Source organism: Lytechinus variegatus, chromosome 4, assembly GCF_018143015.1.
Source record: "Lytechinus variegatus isolate NC3 chromosome 4, Lvar_3.0, whole genome shotgun sequence".
Lineage (NCBI taxonomy): Eukaryota > Metazoa > Echinodermata > Echinoidea > Temnopleuroida > Toxopneustidae > Lytechinus > Lytechinus variegatus.
The window spans coordinates 9,867,095-9,884,422 of NC_054743.1; the positions used below are offsets into that span (position 1 = coordinate 9,867,095).

A 17,328-nucleotide genomic window follows, 5' to 3' on the forward strand; every position below is an offset into this window, starting at 1 on the left:
AAGACGGACTGATGAAATTGTCAACTTGGCACATGGAATTTAATGACGAAAGACAATACCACTAAAAAAATAGCAAGGGGGGGGGTGATGAATGAAGTTATTCATTCAGTCGTTTATACATTAATTCAGTCAGTCATTAATTCTGATATTTCCAATACCAGTTACCCAAACATAGGCAGTAAAATTTTGTGGAGGATATAGCGTGACATGCGATTGACGAAATTATACAGAAAAAGAAATTGAAAAAAAAGAAAGATTGTATATAACGTATACATTAATAGAAAAGAACGTATACATTAATAGAAAAGAATACTCTGGAAAATACGAAATTTTAAAGCGTATAAGTTTACTGTAAATATTGTCATTGGTAAATAGCTGGGTAAATTTGGCTGTGTGGGAATTCTCCATATTAATCTTGTTTTTTCATCAAAGATTTGACCATCACCTCAATGTTAAATAACAAAACGTTTCACAAAGCTGAAACTGATATTCATACTTTATCCATACGCATGCGCTATAGCTCATTAACTATACATCTCAATGAGCTTACCAGAATGACAAAATACAGGCATGTCAATAGGCCATACTAATCGAATCGAAACTATCATGGAGGTAAAGATCAGGGTACATTGTGTGCACTTATTTGGTCCACTCTGTATATAAAACGAATCACAAGCGAAAAAAAAAACCCAAAACACAAGCCACCGGGTCAAGACTCAACATACTGTTGTTGCGGGTGTTGTTGACAACGCTGCAGAGCGCTGGTATGAATTTGGCACGAATTATGTCGAAAATGCCTTGATATTCGAGGTATCGGCAAGAATTAGAGGATCTTTATCTCATCAAAGTAGATGTCGCAGAGGGAGACATCTGCAACATAAATGTTTCTTCTGTCTATACAAGGAGACGTCTCTGCGACACGGAGGCTTTCCTCGGTTGCAGCGACGTCTTATGTTTTCGAGACTTCACAGCGATCGACTACTACAACATCCCCGTGACTGTTGGACAAAGTGCTTGTCACCTTGCCTTGCAATGCAACCAGCCAAAATTAATGTGGACTCGCAAATTAATGGCGAACTACTGTAGTTGCAAGCCCAATGGCACATCCCCTGAAGATCATTCTTGTTGTACCAATAATATTGACTTCACAAACCGGTTTCAAACCAAGGGTTTGAATGGCATCCTTTCTGTAGATCTAGACTGACATATATATATTTCATCCGTGTATTTTTCATCTTCTTTCTCGTAGTCTTTGGCCCAGGCTTGTTCCTCTCCAGATCCGAATAATTGAAAGAAGATGGTGACAAAGACTGCGATCCCTGATGCGATATAGAAGACATCTCTCCATTCCTCCGGGTCAGACTGTATGTTAGGATTAATTCGAAAATATACCATCAAAACCCTAATATAGGAAAAGGGCTTCTCCGTCATAGTTTTTAACAATAATCATGTCTCATAATTGCTCTTTCAATTTAAGGCGTAATCAGAAGCAAATAACAGAAAGCTTTATCCACTCACTGCAATTTTTATTAGGTAATCCTTCCAAACCGAGGGCAGTGGAAAGAATTACTGAAAATAAATAGCTGGCGCTGTTTAGAAAGACATTACCAGCCGTGATTGCACTTTCTACAATTTCATTTTTTCTTCACTGTGTCGCAGAAATTAAATTTTTACTTTAAGTTATGTAAATTATTTATTGAATAAGACAAATAGCAACAAAAAAATAAATTACTCTTAGTGATCAATATCAGGTTGTTTTCACTAATGCTCTTAAATAATCCAAATGTGATATATTTTACACAGATAATTGGACATTCCCTACTAGTAATAGACGCCTTTCAGTTTCGTATTGAATCCGCATACATACCTGATCGTCCACCAGATAACCGGTTACTATTGGTGATATAAAGCTGGCGGATAGTGCGATGGTATTTGAAAGACCCATCAGCGTACCCGAAAACCGGGGCGCCAGGTCCACTGCGTTGGAGAAAACCGACGGATAGGTAATTCCGGTTCCTGTTGCGGCTACTATGATGAAACCTAAACCGAAGTACCGATTGCAACCGATGAAAGAAACCGGAAGGAGGGTTGCAACGATGACCACAACACCTGTAAGTTAGGTATGATATTTTATATTGTGATTTTCATGTACTTATTCCTGTAGTAAAAATAAAACGACATCTGAATAACTGAATCAATCTTATTTTAGAGTAGACTCTCTTCTCTAATATTAGTAAAATAACGTTCATTTACTTTTATCTTCTTAAAGGTCAAGTCCACCTCAGAAAAATGTTGATTTGAATCAATAGAGAAAAATCAGACAAGCACAATGCTGAAAATTTCATCAAAATCGGATGTAAAATAAGAAAGTTATGACATTTCAAAGTTTCGCTCATTTTCAACAAAATAGTTATATGAACGAGCCAGTTACATCCAAATGAGAGAGTCGATGATGTCACTCACTCACTATTTCTTTTGTTTTTTATTGTTTGAATTATACAATATTTCAATTTTTACGAATTTGACGATTAGGACCTCCTTGCCTGAAGCACAAAATGTTAAAATAATGGAATTCCACGTGTTCATGGAGGAATGAAACTTCATTTCACATGACAATGACGAGAAAATAACAATATTTCATATTTCATATAATAAAATACAAAAGAAATAGTGAGTGATGTCATCAACTCTCTCATTTGGATGTAACTGGCTCGTTCATATAACTATTTTGTTGAAAATAAGCGAAACTTTAAAATGCCATAACTTTCTTATTTTACATCCGATTTTGATGAAATTTTCAGTGTTATGCTTGTTGAATTTTTCTCTTTTTATTCAAATCAAGTTTTTGTTGGGGTGGACTTGTCCTTTAAAGAAAACTTGGACTGATATCATAGACTTATTCATTTTAATTCGGATTAACATCTCAACTTATTGTGCAGGCATAGTAACAGAACATGACTTAATTAAAACGATTTCATAGAGAGACCATACATACCAATGAACATCATTGTCTTGCGGACATTAGTTACGCTACTGTTTCGACCAATCAGAGAGTCAGCCACCTGTGACGTCACCATCGCTATCATCGTCTGACAAACATAAGGAATTGACGCTAATAATCCAACCTTCAATGGCAAAAAGAAAATGATTACGGTAGAAAATTAAATGGCTTTAGTCAAATGATAATGATTATTGTTCTTAAAGGTAAAAGAAATAGTAAACGTAATAGTAAATATAAGTAGATTTGAAATATGATGCATAATAAAGAAAACAATGTAATTGACTAAGTAATATCAAAGCGCCTGTATGAGTATATATTTTACTAATTTTTTTTTTGTATCAGAATAGTGAACTTTTTTTCAATGAGATGAGTTATCTGGTATACCAATGCGCAATCAGTGTACACATTATTTGTTTATATTAAAACAATATGTTCATCATTATGACTATAGTTGTCAGAGAAAATCATCATTTAAACCTCGTAAGAAAATATTGTGTATTAAATTCAGATCAAATAACACCCCCACACACACTCCTCGTAAAGCCATGAATTGAAAGGTGTGGAAAAGTTAACACGAAGAGAAAAATCAAGGACACGAACAACAAGAACAGGAATAGAAAGAAAAGAAGAAAGAACAAAAGCAAAGAGGAAGGGGAATAGGAAGAGAAGAGAAGAGATGAGAGGAAGAAGGGAAGAAAACCGAGAAGAAAAAGATGATGGGGAAGAACAAGAAGGAAGACTAGGAGGAGGAGAGAAGAAGAAAGTTGAGAAAGTGAAAGATAAACGTACCTCTCTAATGGAGAATCCAAGGACGTATTTCATATAGATAGGTAGGTTGGTAAGAAGAGTTCCTACAACCCAGCCTTGTATACCAAACCGGATCAGAATAAATGAATATACAGGAAGTGACGTCAGCAGGTCACGGACGGGCACAGTGGCGGGAGGCTTGATAAGTGAAGGGAAAAATGACTTAATGTAATACCAATGATTCTTAATATCTATCAACCGTATGACTTCTTTTGCTTCTGTAGAAAGATTCATTTGTTATAATCACTGCATCTCGAATAAATATTTGCTTCTTCCGAAAAAAGTTCTATCCAAAGATAAAGCAAAATAAAAGCAATTAAATGACAAAAATTAGGTTATTATAATCACATTTTTATATTTGGTTAAGCTACATGAATACATAATCGAATAGTTCTGGCAATGATAGGAGGAAAATCACCTTTTTAATCTGGCTTCTCTGTTCATATTCCTGTTTATCTGACAGGCCGTCATTCTGGTAATTTTCTTCTGTTTCTATCGGACTTTCTCGTACAATAACAACCCATAGGATTGCCCAAGTCAGATAGCTGGAACCTATATAAAACAAAGTTTGAAAAAAAAATGCATGAAAAGATAAAAATGAGAAATTTTGCAGATATAACATTTGTTTTACAAAGTGTAGATATATTTATAGTATGTACAGTCTAACATAAAAATGAAGTTTACAAGGGTTTTTGTAGACTGCATTGAAATGCTGTCTTCATAAGATAGTAACGATTGATTAATTCATCTATACACGTCACTGGCGTTTTGATGGCCATGCAGGTAAAATATTAGAATCGAAGGATTACGATTAAACAAAAGTTGCTCATTACATTACCTAAGATGTAAAATGAGAAAGGCCATCCAAGTTGAGGGGTAGAGCAGATTAAACCAGATACAATTTGTCCTATTGCCAGTCCAAATGGACAACCTGAAATAGACCCAAAAAAAGGGGGGGGTGGTTTAATCGACCCCATACACATGATACATATAGAGAAAATGATAGAAAATGCGGCATTGGTAAGCATGGCAGTGAGATATGATAGTCTGTCAATGTCACTCTCAACATTATGTGGTAAAATACGCTGCATCATTCACACTGTTGAATAAAAATGATGGTAAATTGCCAATTCGTCTACTGCCAACTCGTCCACTTACCACATGGTCTACTTTCATTTAGTCTAATGCCATTCCGTCCACCAATATTTCGTTTAACAACCGTTTGGTCAAATCATCACTTCGTCTAATCACCATTTCGTCTCATGACCATTTGGTCTAATATCCATTTCATTTTCATTAATTTCACCCAATTAACACTTAGTCCAATTAGACCAAATGGTATGTGGACTAAATGGCTATTGGGCCACCTGGTTATTAGAAGAAGTGGTCAGTGGACGAATTGGCAATTAGACCATGTGGATATTGGACGAACTGATGGAAGACCAAATGATAGTAGACGACTTGGCTATTGGACGAATTAGCATTAGACGAAGTGAAAATAAACCACAATGATGAACGCACTGTGAACAAACAGAACATACTTTGGGATACTGTGGTGACACTATTAACACACTATGAGCACGTTTAACACACTGTAGGACACCGTGATTTCATAATAAACACAATTTTAACACCGTACCGTGAGATACTGAGACAATACACTGGGAATACATTGGACATAATATTATGTGTGATATTTTGATGACACTATAAATCCATTTTCATTAACAGAACATACTGTGCTAATGAAAATGGATTTATAGTGTCATCAAAATATCACTATAAATCCATTTTCATTAGCACAGTATGTTCTGTTAATGTAAATCCATTTTCATTAACAGAGCATACTGTGCTAAACCTTAAACACACTGTAAACATATTGTGAACGCTAAAAAAAATTTTGAACACACACACACAAAAAAAATTGTGAACACACAATAAACACGCTGCGAACACAGAATAAACACACTGTGAACACAATAAACACGCTGCGAACACAGAATAAACACACTGTGAACACATTGAGCACACAGTGTGAACACACAACAAACACACTGTGAACACACAATAAACACACGGTGAACACATTGAAAACACAGTGTGAACACACAATAAACACACTCTTAGCACACAATAAACACACTGTTAACACATTGAGCACACAGTGTGAACACACAAAAAACACACGGTGAACACATTGAAAACACCGTGTGAACACACAATAAACACACGGTGAACACATTGAAAACACAGTGTGAACACACAATAAACACACTGTTAACACATTGAGCACACAGTGTGAACACACAATAATCACACTGTTAACACATTGAACACACAGTGTGAACACACAATAAACACACTGTGAACACACAATAAACACAGTGAACACATTGAAAACACAGTGTGAACACACAGTAAACACACTGTGAACACACAATAAACACACTGTGAACACATTGAACACACAATAAACACACTGTGAACACATTGAAAACACAGTGTGAACACACAGTAAACACACTGCGAACACAGAATAAACACTCTGTGAACACATTGAACACACTGTAAATGAACTTAAAATACACTCTGCATAGTGTGTTCCTTTGCGATTACAGATTTAAAGAGAATTTAATGTGGAATTTGAGGGGGAAAACCAAATCAAAATCAGCTCAATCAGCTCAACTCATCAAGTTTCCTATTCATACACCCACCTGCCATTGCAAACGATGTGACCCTAGTCTTGGTCTTGTTTGTAGTCCAGTTACTGATCAGTGTGAACATGGCTGGTACTACAGCACCCTTGAAACGAGAAAGAGACATCATAATTGAATAAGGATGTGGTAATCAGTTTTAATTGCTTATAACAATATCAATATGATCGCCTCTATTATTATTACTATCATTATTATTATTATTCACAAATCATTTTTAAGCTTATGGAAACATTTTCTTTCTCCTTTACCTCAAATAACCCAGCTAATAACCTCACGGTGAAGAAATATGATGCTCCTGTTCGGGCGGCTAGTGGTGCAAGCATGTTCATAATGGCAGTCATTGCAGCTCCGGTTGCTACGACCCATTTCCCGCCTACTCTATCGGCGATCCAGCCGCCTGGGAGTTGGGTTATGGGTAGCCCGATGAAGAATGCAGAGAGGAGAAGCTCTTGTGTTCGACTGCTCCAAGAAAATTCAGGCTGAACAAAGAAAAATTGATGATTACAGTTATAAGGTTGCTGGAGAGTTATCCTTAGAATTCAAATATGTTGGTATCGTATTCATTCACGTTTGCAGATCTACCAGATCTCAAGGTTTTCTTCGGGGATGTCCCACGGGGTGTTCCACTTTTTCATCAAATAATTTCTCGTCATCACTCAAATCAAATCCCACAAACATCACAAACTGGTTTCCACACCTTTTTTTTCTTGTCTTCTTATGTTACATCACATTTTCCTCGGTCACCCCCTCCCCGAATCCGCCACTTACCATTGTAGATTAAATTCTTATTAAATTAAAAAGAACATAAAAGGGGATAATAGATGATGGACTATACTGTGGGACCACAAGATATTTTTCCTGTGGTAAACATGGTAAATGCCCGGCCTAATTACTGAGGATTTGTGATTGAGCTTTAGGTCATTAATAACATGATATGATAGGGTAGGTAAGTTTAGATTTGATGTCAGATGTTAAGTTTGGATTAATCATAATTATGAGCAACTGAGGTCCGAGAAAATGACATGGATTCTTTATTATTTTCTTTCAAATTTGACTTGGATTTTGAGTGAAAGGAGGCTCCATATCTGAGAAACAGACTAAACCAGTTCCATGCAGATTATCATCAATGACATTAACGCAACGGCATTAAATCACAATACATTATACAGGGCCTTAAGGAAACCATTAGGCAGACAGAAGGAAATACAAAGGTTGAGAGTAATCTTAAAGATTTCCTGTTTTCATACCTTCCTTTTTATTCAAGAATAATTATAGGAAATCATTAAGTGATGAAAGCATCTCATAAAATAACATATAAAGTTTAATTGACCAATTCAACTCGTGGCAAGCGTGCTTACAAAATCCAGATAATGGATGTTTATACAACTGAATTTTCGATATCAGTGAACATTGAACGGAACATACAAAATGCAGCCATCTAGATAACTAACGGACTCAAAACATCACCAGCATGTCAGAGGGAGAGAATAGTCAAGATGAGAGGAGGGGAAGGGTGGGGTGAACGGGACGGCTATGAGAGGAGGGTGGTTAGGGAGCAGATCAAAATGTTGAAAAGGAAGACAGAATATACTAACTATAATATCATCCGTGTAGTTTCCTTGGAACGTATTATTTCGTTTCCAACATCCATCATTGGTCACATCGTGGTCACGTGTCGAGTTTCTTGGGCCGTGATTGGATGCTGCCATGGCGGTAATGGCGACGCTCGGATTGATACGGAGTGTGTTAATACCAGCTAGTCCCACGAAACACATCAGAGCGAAAAGTATCCTCGAGTTTGGATAAAGGATGTTTACAGCTAAAACATAAGAAATTGGGGATAAAAACAGCATGATATAAAATAAAACATTTTAATAAAAACATACGAACTAATAATTACATCATCGATGACATGTATACATGCATGTGGTATCTTTGGAACAGTTCTAAATTACCAGAGTTACAGCCGAGAGGGCGTGAGGAATGTTTGAGATGTAAAAAGTGTGTGTAATTTTTCTAATGCCCAAGCAGAATGATGTGGACAATACGTTTAATAATCTTGAGATTGATTTGGACCCTTTTTATTTGATACACTAACCTCGTCTCAAAACCATGACTGCTGTTTAGAACTAGTCATTAGTACCAGTCAATAGCAAATTTTTCGTTTATGAAATTGATTGGTCGTATTATATATTATGTCAGCCATTAATATCACCATTCTATAATGTATGCCTAATTTTTGTTTGAATTGAGAGAACGGATCATGCTTGATTGAGAAGTAAAGTATTTAACTTTGCATTTTAGAATTGTATATATTTGAAGTGAATATAATGAAAGAAACCCCCTCTTCCTCCTTTAGTCCATAATGTTAGGCAAAAGGGATTGAATTTTTTCTACACATCCACCCATAAATTTGCAAGTCAGTGTACTGATTTGAATTTCAGCTCGAACTCCCCGCTCGCATGAATAGTGGGATACGTATCGTATTAGCAAGGAGATATCACCTCTAATCTCCTTGGTATTAGTGCTTACATTAAGAAATTGATGAAATATTTTCAAGTCAATACTCAAAAGGAGGCTTTGAACAGCTAGTTCGAGCTTCGCGCTCACAATATATAAGTTTGATGAGATATGAAAGCTATTCACTATTAAAGTATGTGCTTAAATAGTCCCGTTTTCAAGTCAGAACAAAAATAAATTGGGTCTGCGTTTGAACTTTTCTTATTGAGACACATATCATGTTCATAAATTCCTACAATATGTACAATAGGCCCTAATCCTTAAAGCGTAAAATTTTCAGGTCAGGATTTACAAATAATTTAGCTCGCACTTCGCGCTCCCATCATCGTTTTCATGAGATTCATAATTATATTTTTCATGCTCTATAAGGGTGGTTGAAATTCACCCTTTTTTAGGATCACGACATTAATTTACTGGATGAATTCATTTATTAGTATAATCTCGCACAACAGGGTGCGTATTTCACCAACAATTTCCATTCTTCAAATTGTCAGATCTAACGACTTTTTTACTTTGTCCATGTTTACTGGCTGAGAAGTGTCCAGTCAATACCACAATGGTAGGCCTGTTGGATAAAATAAACTTTTCGAATATAAACATTCGTCAAGTCCTATTACAAATCGACTCCCCTGATATGCTGTAGTTCCGGCTGTAAGTGGACTTACCCATGATTACTGAAATCGCATCTGCGTCTGTTTCTTGTTCCAGTCGAATTCAAACGTCCTCCTTCCTCTATGAAGGCTGCATCATTGACCGGCTCAGGTTGATAACAACAGAAAGGTTTTAATTGACTTTGACCTCTCAAACGTATAAAACATCAATGTACCGATCCCAGTGATCGCAAGATACGCGCGCAAATTTCGGTGTACATGTAAGCAGTCCGCCAAACTCCTTCGATGAACATTTTGATAATTGTTAGTTTCAATCACATCAGATTTGAAAGCGCTTGTAGAGTAATGACGGTTAAACCTCGAACTAGTCCTTGGTTGATTGATTTTGTGTGCAAGGTATAACAGAAACAGTCAGAAATAGCAAACAGGTACAAATAAAATTTTAAGTTATAGCTTGATAGGATAGCGCATGAAACCGGTCAATGAACCATGCATCGTTATACTACTTCCAGTTCCTTGCTACACTACCACTCCAAGTAATGCTATCAATACAACCATGGACCTCTACTCTGTCAGGTCCATGATACCCCCTCAATCCAATTGTAATAATTTCAATTCACAAATTCAAAATATTTTGTCAAAACCTTCTATAGCTAATAAAGATTGTCTAATTATGGGAGACTTTAACCTTCTTACATGTACTAACGAAAGGGCAACTCAAGACTTCTTAAATGTATTCTTGTCTTCATCGCTTCTTCCTGTTATCACCAAACCCACTAGAATAGCGGATACCTCTGCAACTCTTATTGACAATATTTTTATGAATTTCCATCCTTTGCTTCGAACTGGACTTATAGTTCCAAAATATGGAATGAAATTCCGGATTACATAAAAAAATCTTTGTCGACAATCAGCTTTAAATATAAAATGAAAAAATTGCTTCTGTCGTTATACATATAAATATTTCTCCCTTCTTACGTTTCCTTTGACTTCTAACATGAACCATGGACAAATTGTTGTTGCGGCATTTATACTTGGCCCCCACTGATATTTTGTTGAGCATTCTATTTTATTTCGTAATTCATGCCCGCCTCCCCGCTCACGTCTCCCTCTCTTGTTCACTTTCCTTTGTTTTCTTTTTTCTTTTCTCTGCCCTTTTTCTTGGTATTGTGTATTGTATTGTATTTTTGTCTACAGGCGTATCCCGCCACAAGCCTCAGCTTTTAGGGTATACGCCTTCTTCCTTAAACCTAATATGTACATATTTATATATATATATTTTGTTTATATAACAAATTGATTTATGTATGAATTTATGTTATGAAAAATGTACTGAAATGGAAGAAAATAAATGTTTTATTTGAATTGAATTGAAAAAAAGTTACTGATATTTCTGATCATTATCCAATCTTTGTTTATTTACCATTTGAACCACTTTCTCAAAATGCTCTAATCAACCTAACAAGTATAAATTCACCGATGAAAACATCATCACCCTACAAAATAATTTAACTCATATTGATTGGTCCACCATATACTCTAGTGAAGATACGAACGCCTCTTATGGTTCTTTCATGACTTCTTTTACCTCCTGTATCGACAATACCATCCCTCGGGTCAAACCAAAGAAATTTAATCGTAAAAAAACTCCGATATCTCCGTAGATTAATAAATCGTTATTGCGATCGATAAACAGGAAGAATAATTTATACTACAGATATGTATGCGATCAATCTAATTCTAAACCTGACCTAAAGCAGAAATATGTCAAATATAATAATACTTTAACAACTTTATTACGTGTGGCGAAGAAGCAGTTCTACGCTCATCAGTTAGCTTTATATAAAAACGATATGAAAAATAAAAAAAAAAAAGTAATAAACAAAGCACTTAATAAATTTAAAAAGACAACTCAAATATCTCAATTAAATATTGATGGTAAAATTATTGACGATCCCCACGCTATGGCGGAATCTTTCAATTCTTATTTTTCTTGTATTGGTGAAAATCTTGCCCGAACGATTCCTAACTCATCTAAACAGTTTCATGATTTCCTAACAAATCCTAACCCCAATTGCTTTTTTTTTCAAGCCTACTAGTGCTCATGAAATTATCATATAGTAAATAAACTGAATTCCCATAAAAGTCCTGGGTGTGATGGGATAAATAATTACCTTTTGAAAAATGTCATACACCAAATCGTTGACCCCTTAGTTTATATTTTCAATTTGTCCCTTTCTAATGGTCAAGTACCCAAAGACATGAAAGTTGCTAAAGTCATACCAGTCTTCAAAAAAGGTGACAATGACTTAGTAACTAATTATAGGCCAATTTCATTATTAACTTCACTGTCAAAGATCCTTGAAAAAATCGTGTATACTCGTATAATTACTTTTTTAAATAAACATAATATTCTGAATAAAGAACAATTTGGGTTCCGTGAGAAACATAGCACATCGCATGCTCTCTTACATGTCTTAGCATTTACTGATAAAATTGCAAGGGCAATTGACGCTTCTCACCATACTGTAGGCATTTTTTTAGATCTCTCCAAGGCCTTCGATACTATAAACCATAATATATTATTACGTAAATTGTCACACTACGGAATTCGAGGGAGACCTTTAGAGTGGCTTAGTAGTTATTTAACTAATCGTCAACAATTTGTTTTTGTCAATGGTGTATCTTCTTGTAGTAAAGTTGTCTCTTGCGGTGTTCCGCAAGGGAGCTTATTAGGTCCACTTCTTTTCCTCATATATATCAATGACATTCGAAACTCTTCTAATTTCTTGGAATTCATCCTCTTCGCCGACGACTCTAATATTTTTTATTCCCACCCTGATCCCACTGAATTGATCGACAAAATAAATGAAGAACTTTCTCATGTTTCAGAGTGGATAAAAGCCAATAAGCTATCCTTAAATTTGCAAAAAACAAAAAGTATGCTCTTTAGTAATACCCTGAATAATTTTCCCAAACCTGTTATATTTGATGGTATTGTTATTGAAGAGGTTACATCGACCAAATTTCTTGGAGTTACAATAGATAACAAACTTTCCTGGAATATACACATTGATAATGTATGTAAAACAACTGCCCGTAACATAGGTGTTATTATGCAACTTAGTCCTTCCACAAACCAATTTACTAATGCTCTAAATTTCACCTTACATCAACTACGGGATACTTGCTTGGGGCAATGCCTGCTCTTCGTTACTTAACAGATTATATTTACTTCAAAAAAAGATACTTAGAATAATATTTAATGCTGAACCCCGATCTCACACAAGTGACTTATTTCGAGGAAACAAACTCTTAAAGATATATGAGTTATATCAGTTACAACTAGGCCTCTTCATGTATAATTTACATACGAAAAACCTTCCGTCCATATTTTCTCTTATGTTTGTTTCGAATAACTCGATCCATTCATATCCTACCCGACAGGCTAGCTGCATTGCCATTAAAGCGTACTCTTTTTGCTCAAAAGACATTTGTTTATACAGGACCCAAACTGTGGAACTCGCTACCGAACGAAATTAAAAAATCTCTCAGTGTTCTCTCATTTAAATGTAAATTGAAAAAGTTCTTACTTCAAAGATATTAAACTACTCACACATGCACAAGCTTACATGACAATTCTGATAATATACTGTCATCTCAAATGCTGTTGCTACTGTCAATAGATACACTGTATGCTGACCTCTTATTTCTTGTCTTATTTTACTAGCCCAATATGTGATTATATGTATTTGTATAGTTGTGTTTTTGTCTTCATGTTATGTCATGTCTGTTCTACTTGTCCCTCTCTCATGTATATCTCGTCTGTCTTTCTCTCTCTCTCCTCCTTCTGTTCTGTTCTTAGTATCAGGTGCACTACTATTATTCTATTGCTATATAAGTAGTAATATATATATTGTTTACTTTTTCCTTTTTCAAACTGTATACGTATTTCCTATAGCAAGAATGTCCGTTCTTATTGATTTATTTCCTGTTTAAGGATAACTTATGATTATTACATACTGTTATTTTAGGGAACTTGCCTTGTAACAAGCTTTGCTTTTTTGCATGTTCCCCCATATCCAAATTTGTTCATTAATATTATATGCTTTATTGTTCAGTAACATAAATTGTGTAATTTGTATGTCTGAGTTATATTATATACTTTGTGATATCATGGATATGGAAATAAATGAAATGAAAATGAAACAACTAACCACTACAACCGCGAGGGCCGTGATTATCACACCCCTGCGATTACATTTATCATTTCTTTACAAATGTTTCCAGTCGAACGAACGATAATAGGCCTTTGTTGCTGATGCATTGAACTTTGGTGACAATTTCAGTGTCCCTTCTCATTAAACCCGGGGATGAAATGACTTGCCGCATGTTGTCGGACGCTTTATCCGACAAGTTCTGTTTTATCCGACAGTTACCATAGTAACATTGCTTCTCAGCCAATCAAAATCACGAAAAGTTGTCAGATCTGACAACTTGTCGAACGAAAGTGTTCATGACCCCCCCCCCTCGGTCTCTCTCTCTCGTTTCAGTTCCTCCGCTGTTCGGAGATCGGTAGGCACTTTTGCAAAATTAAGTCTGGTTGATGTCAAGTCCGACAGGGGTGAATGAATGAATGGTAATAGAGAAATATTAGGCTTGAGGCTCGGTATATCGGAGCATTCATGTAATCAAACTTTTCAGTTCTAGTCAGTGGCGTAATACTATAATAAGAGGGCACAATATGGCATGTACATGTATGTAAACATATCTTCGCAAGCGAGTCAATATTTTGGCCTTTTTTTAATATAAAAAAGGGTGTGATAAAATAAGACATAATATCATATTTAATAATTTTCCTCTCATTTTCTTTTCTGTCATCCCCGATTCTGTACGTCAGTGGCAGGGTGACCAGACGTCCCGTATTTCCCGGGATCGTCCCGTATTTTGCTCCTTGTCCCGTCGTCCCGACAAACCTTCCCGGGACGCCTATTTGTCCCGTATTTCAGAATATTGAACAAAATATAGTAAAAACATAAATGACAAATTTTCATCAAATAACCAACATAATTATGACGAAGCAGAGACTACAATAAAATCGAGAACTAAACTTTTGGGAAGTTCTGCGGTAATTTACTTAACTTCATGCATTGCAAACAAACTGGCCTCCTGCCTGTGTGTGACAGGCTACTAGCATGTAGGATCGGAGCAGATTCTCAATGGTGCAAACAATCTCACATGATAAACAGTTTTTCCACCAAAATAATCACAAAATCGGCGGGAAATATTCATAATCATATTATGGATTATCAGATTACTGATATGGAGATGTAATCGGAGGAACAAGTTATTGAGTTTTCATAGTTGTTTCAACTTTCGTTTTGAGTCTTGTGATCTGTACGAACTTATAATGGGATGGGAGAGATGTCTGTGTATGATGCCGCAATGTTTCATCTAATTATTAATTTTGACAATGTTTCACTTTGAAATTTAATTCATTTCCAAAACATTTCATTTTCTCAATTTTAGAGAAACATTAAAACACAACAATTATTAATATGATTTTTGTTTGATTAGATTTTTTTTGCTTGAAACTTGAACTTTTGTCCTCTTTCTTTCTTTTCTATCATTCTTTCTTCAGCCTTCTATCCTTCCTGATTGCCGTTTTTGTTCTTTATTTCCTGTCCTATTTTCCTGATCCTTTTATCTCTCTCTCTCTGTTCACTTTTCTTTCTTTCGTTCTCTCTCTTACTTTTTTCCTTCTTTTTTTAAACTTTCCATTGTATTTCCTTTATTCCTTCTTTCCTGAAACTTTTCTTTGCGTCCTTCTCCCTTCCTCTCCGTTTTCGTTTCGTTCTTTCTCTCCTTTATTTTCTTCCTTTTTCATTCTCTCCTCCATTACTCCCTCCCTCTCTTTCACCCTTTCATTCTTTATGTTTTCTTCTAATTCTTTCCCTTATTATTTCTTTCCCTTCCTTCCTTCCTTTCAAAGAATGAAGGAAACATTTTAATTTCCTTCATTCTTTCTTTCCTCCTTTTATCTTACCTTTTCCTTTCTCTCCTTTATTATTTTTTTTCACACATTTATAAATCTTCCCTTCTTTTCTTTTTTTTCTTCCTATATTCATTTCAAAGAATGACGGAAACCTTTTTCCCTCTTTTATTATTTTTTCATCCTTCTTTTATATTCTAACTTTCTTTTATTTCTTTTTTCCCTTCATTTCTCCCTTTATTTTTTTTCTTTCTTTCTTCTCAATTCATCTCTTTTCTTTCGCCTATTCTCTCCTTCATCTCTTCCAAATCTTTATATTTTTTTTCATTTTCCCCTTTATTTTTTTTCTTCTCAATTCATCTCCTTTTTCGTCTATTCTTTCTGTTTTTCATTCTTTCGTCCACCCTCCCTTCCAATTCTTTATATTTTTTTCACAAGTCTAACATTGTAGCCTTTTTGTTGATCTATTTTTATTAAGACCTGGCTCGGTCCATCCGCTCGTGCAGCGTGCTTTGACGATTGTCCCGTATTTCATTTTGTGAAATCTGGCCACCCTGTACGTCAGTGCCTCAGTTGGTCATCGGTCGGAACTGTAACGTTATAAAAGAAGGTTTAAATTTGATTTGGTACCTATGACCTTCTTCAGAAAATCAAATATCACGGATTTGACAGAAAAAAATAACCTGGTTTGAAAATGTTTATGTACTCATATTATTTTTACAACAACGAAATACAAACGATATTAACAGTGATGATGGTATTAATAATAAAGAAAGGCATCTTCTTATTGATCACCTGCTTTGTGCACAGTCGAATTCAGATGGCTATATATATACCTGTATAGCTCATGGAGTGATACTAATTTGTATAAATAATCTTTTCCTGGTATTACCGCCCTCTTTCGGGATCGATGCCATTGTTATAACCATGGACAGGTCCAGTTATAACTCACTATCCGTAACAATATCTCCTTATTTAATTACTTCGAACCAAGAATTCTCAATACTCCTAAAAGGCCCGGGGTGGAATCCACCCCCAACACTTTTCGCGATAAATCCGCCGCACGAATTTTTTTCAACCGCGCGGCTCCCTGACTTTTTACTTTCAAATCTCGCACAACTTTTGAGACAAAATTTGCGATGCCCGGGTACGCGGTTAGGAAATTACGCAAAATTATGTAAGTGCATGTCAGACCCAAAACTGCTCTAAAACGTGAATTCATTTAAAAATCCAGTGCAAATTGTGTATTTAGCCAAAATTCGTAAGTGTATCATTATTTGTACTTTTTCAACTAAATTAATTTTGTCTTGTTTATGACCAGAATTAAGTCTGCAACAATTTCCATCGAAAAAACAATAAAAAACAAATAGTCGAAAAACAAAGAAATACATAATAAATTAAGAAAACAATTTTTGCAGAAGAAAAAATTTGCGATACCATTTTGTTTAAAGGATCGGGATCCTACAAAGAGTCTGTGAATAAAAATATAGCAGTTTGGGGGGCCGTATGATAGTTGATTAGAGCAAATGTTTTACTTCATGCATAAATTAGCATAATTAATTCATTAGATGAAAAAAGGATAAAATTAACCATACAGTCTTGTAGATTTTATTGCACACTACCACCGTGCAAATTTTCGCGGCGCTCGCGCGATCGAAGGCCGAGATCGGATTCCGCCTC

At 35.4% G+C, this 17,328-nt stretch overlaps 1 protein-coding gene across 1 annotated transcript; it reads right to left on the reverse strand.

Annotated features, from left to right (window-relative positions):
* Nucleotides 1–358: 358 nt before the first annotated feature.
* Nucleotides 359–10,053, reverse strand: LOC121412476 (sialin-like). Its single transcript, XM_041605289.1, has 10 exons — nt 9,711–10,053; nt 8,121–8,344; nt 6,774–7,004; nt 6,523–6,610; nt 4,647–4,739; nt 4,227–4,360; nt 3,791–3,946; nt 2,996–3,125; nt 1,868–2,109; nt 359–1,362 (listed from the first exon to the last, which is right to left on the reverse strand). Exons 1-10 carry the CDS (start codon nt 9,712–9,714, stop codon nt 1,159–1,161), a joined length of 1,506 nt encoding a protein of 501 aa, XP_041461223.1. The 5' UTR covers nt 9,715–10,053; the 3' UTR covers nt 359–1,158.
* Between the last annotated feature and the right edge of the window lie 7,275 nt (nt 10,054–17,328).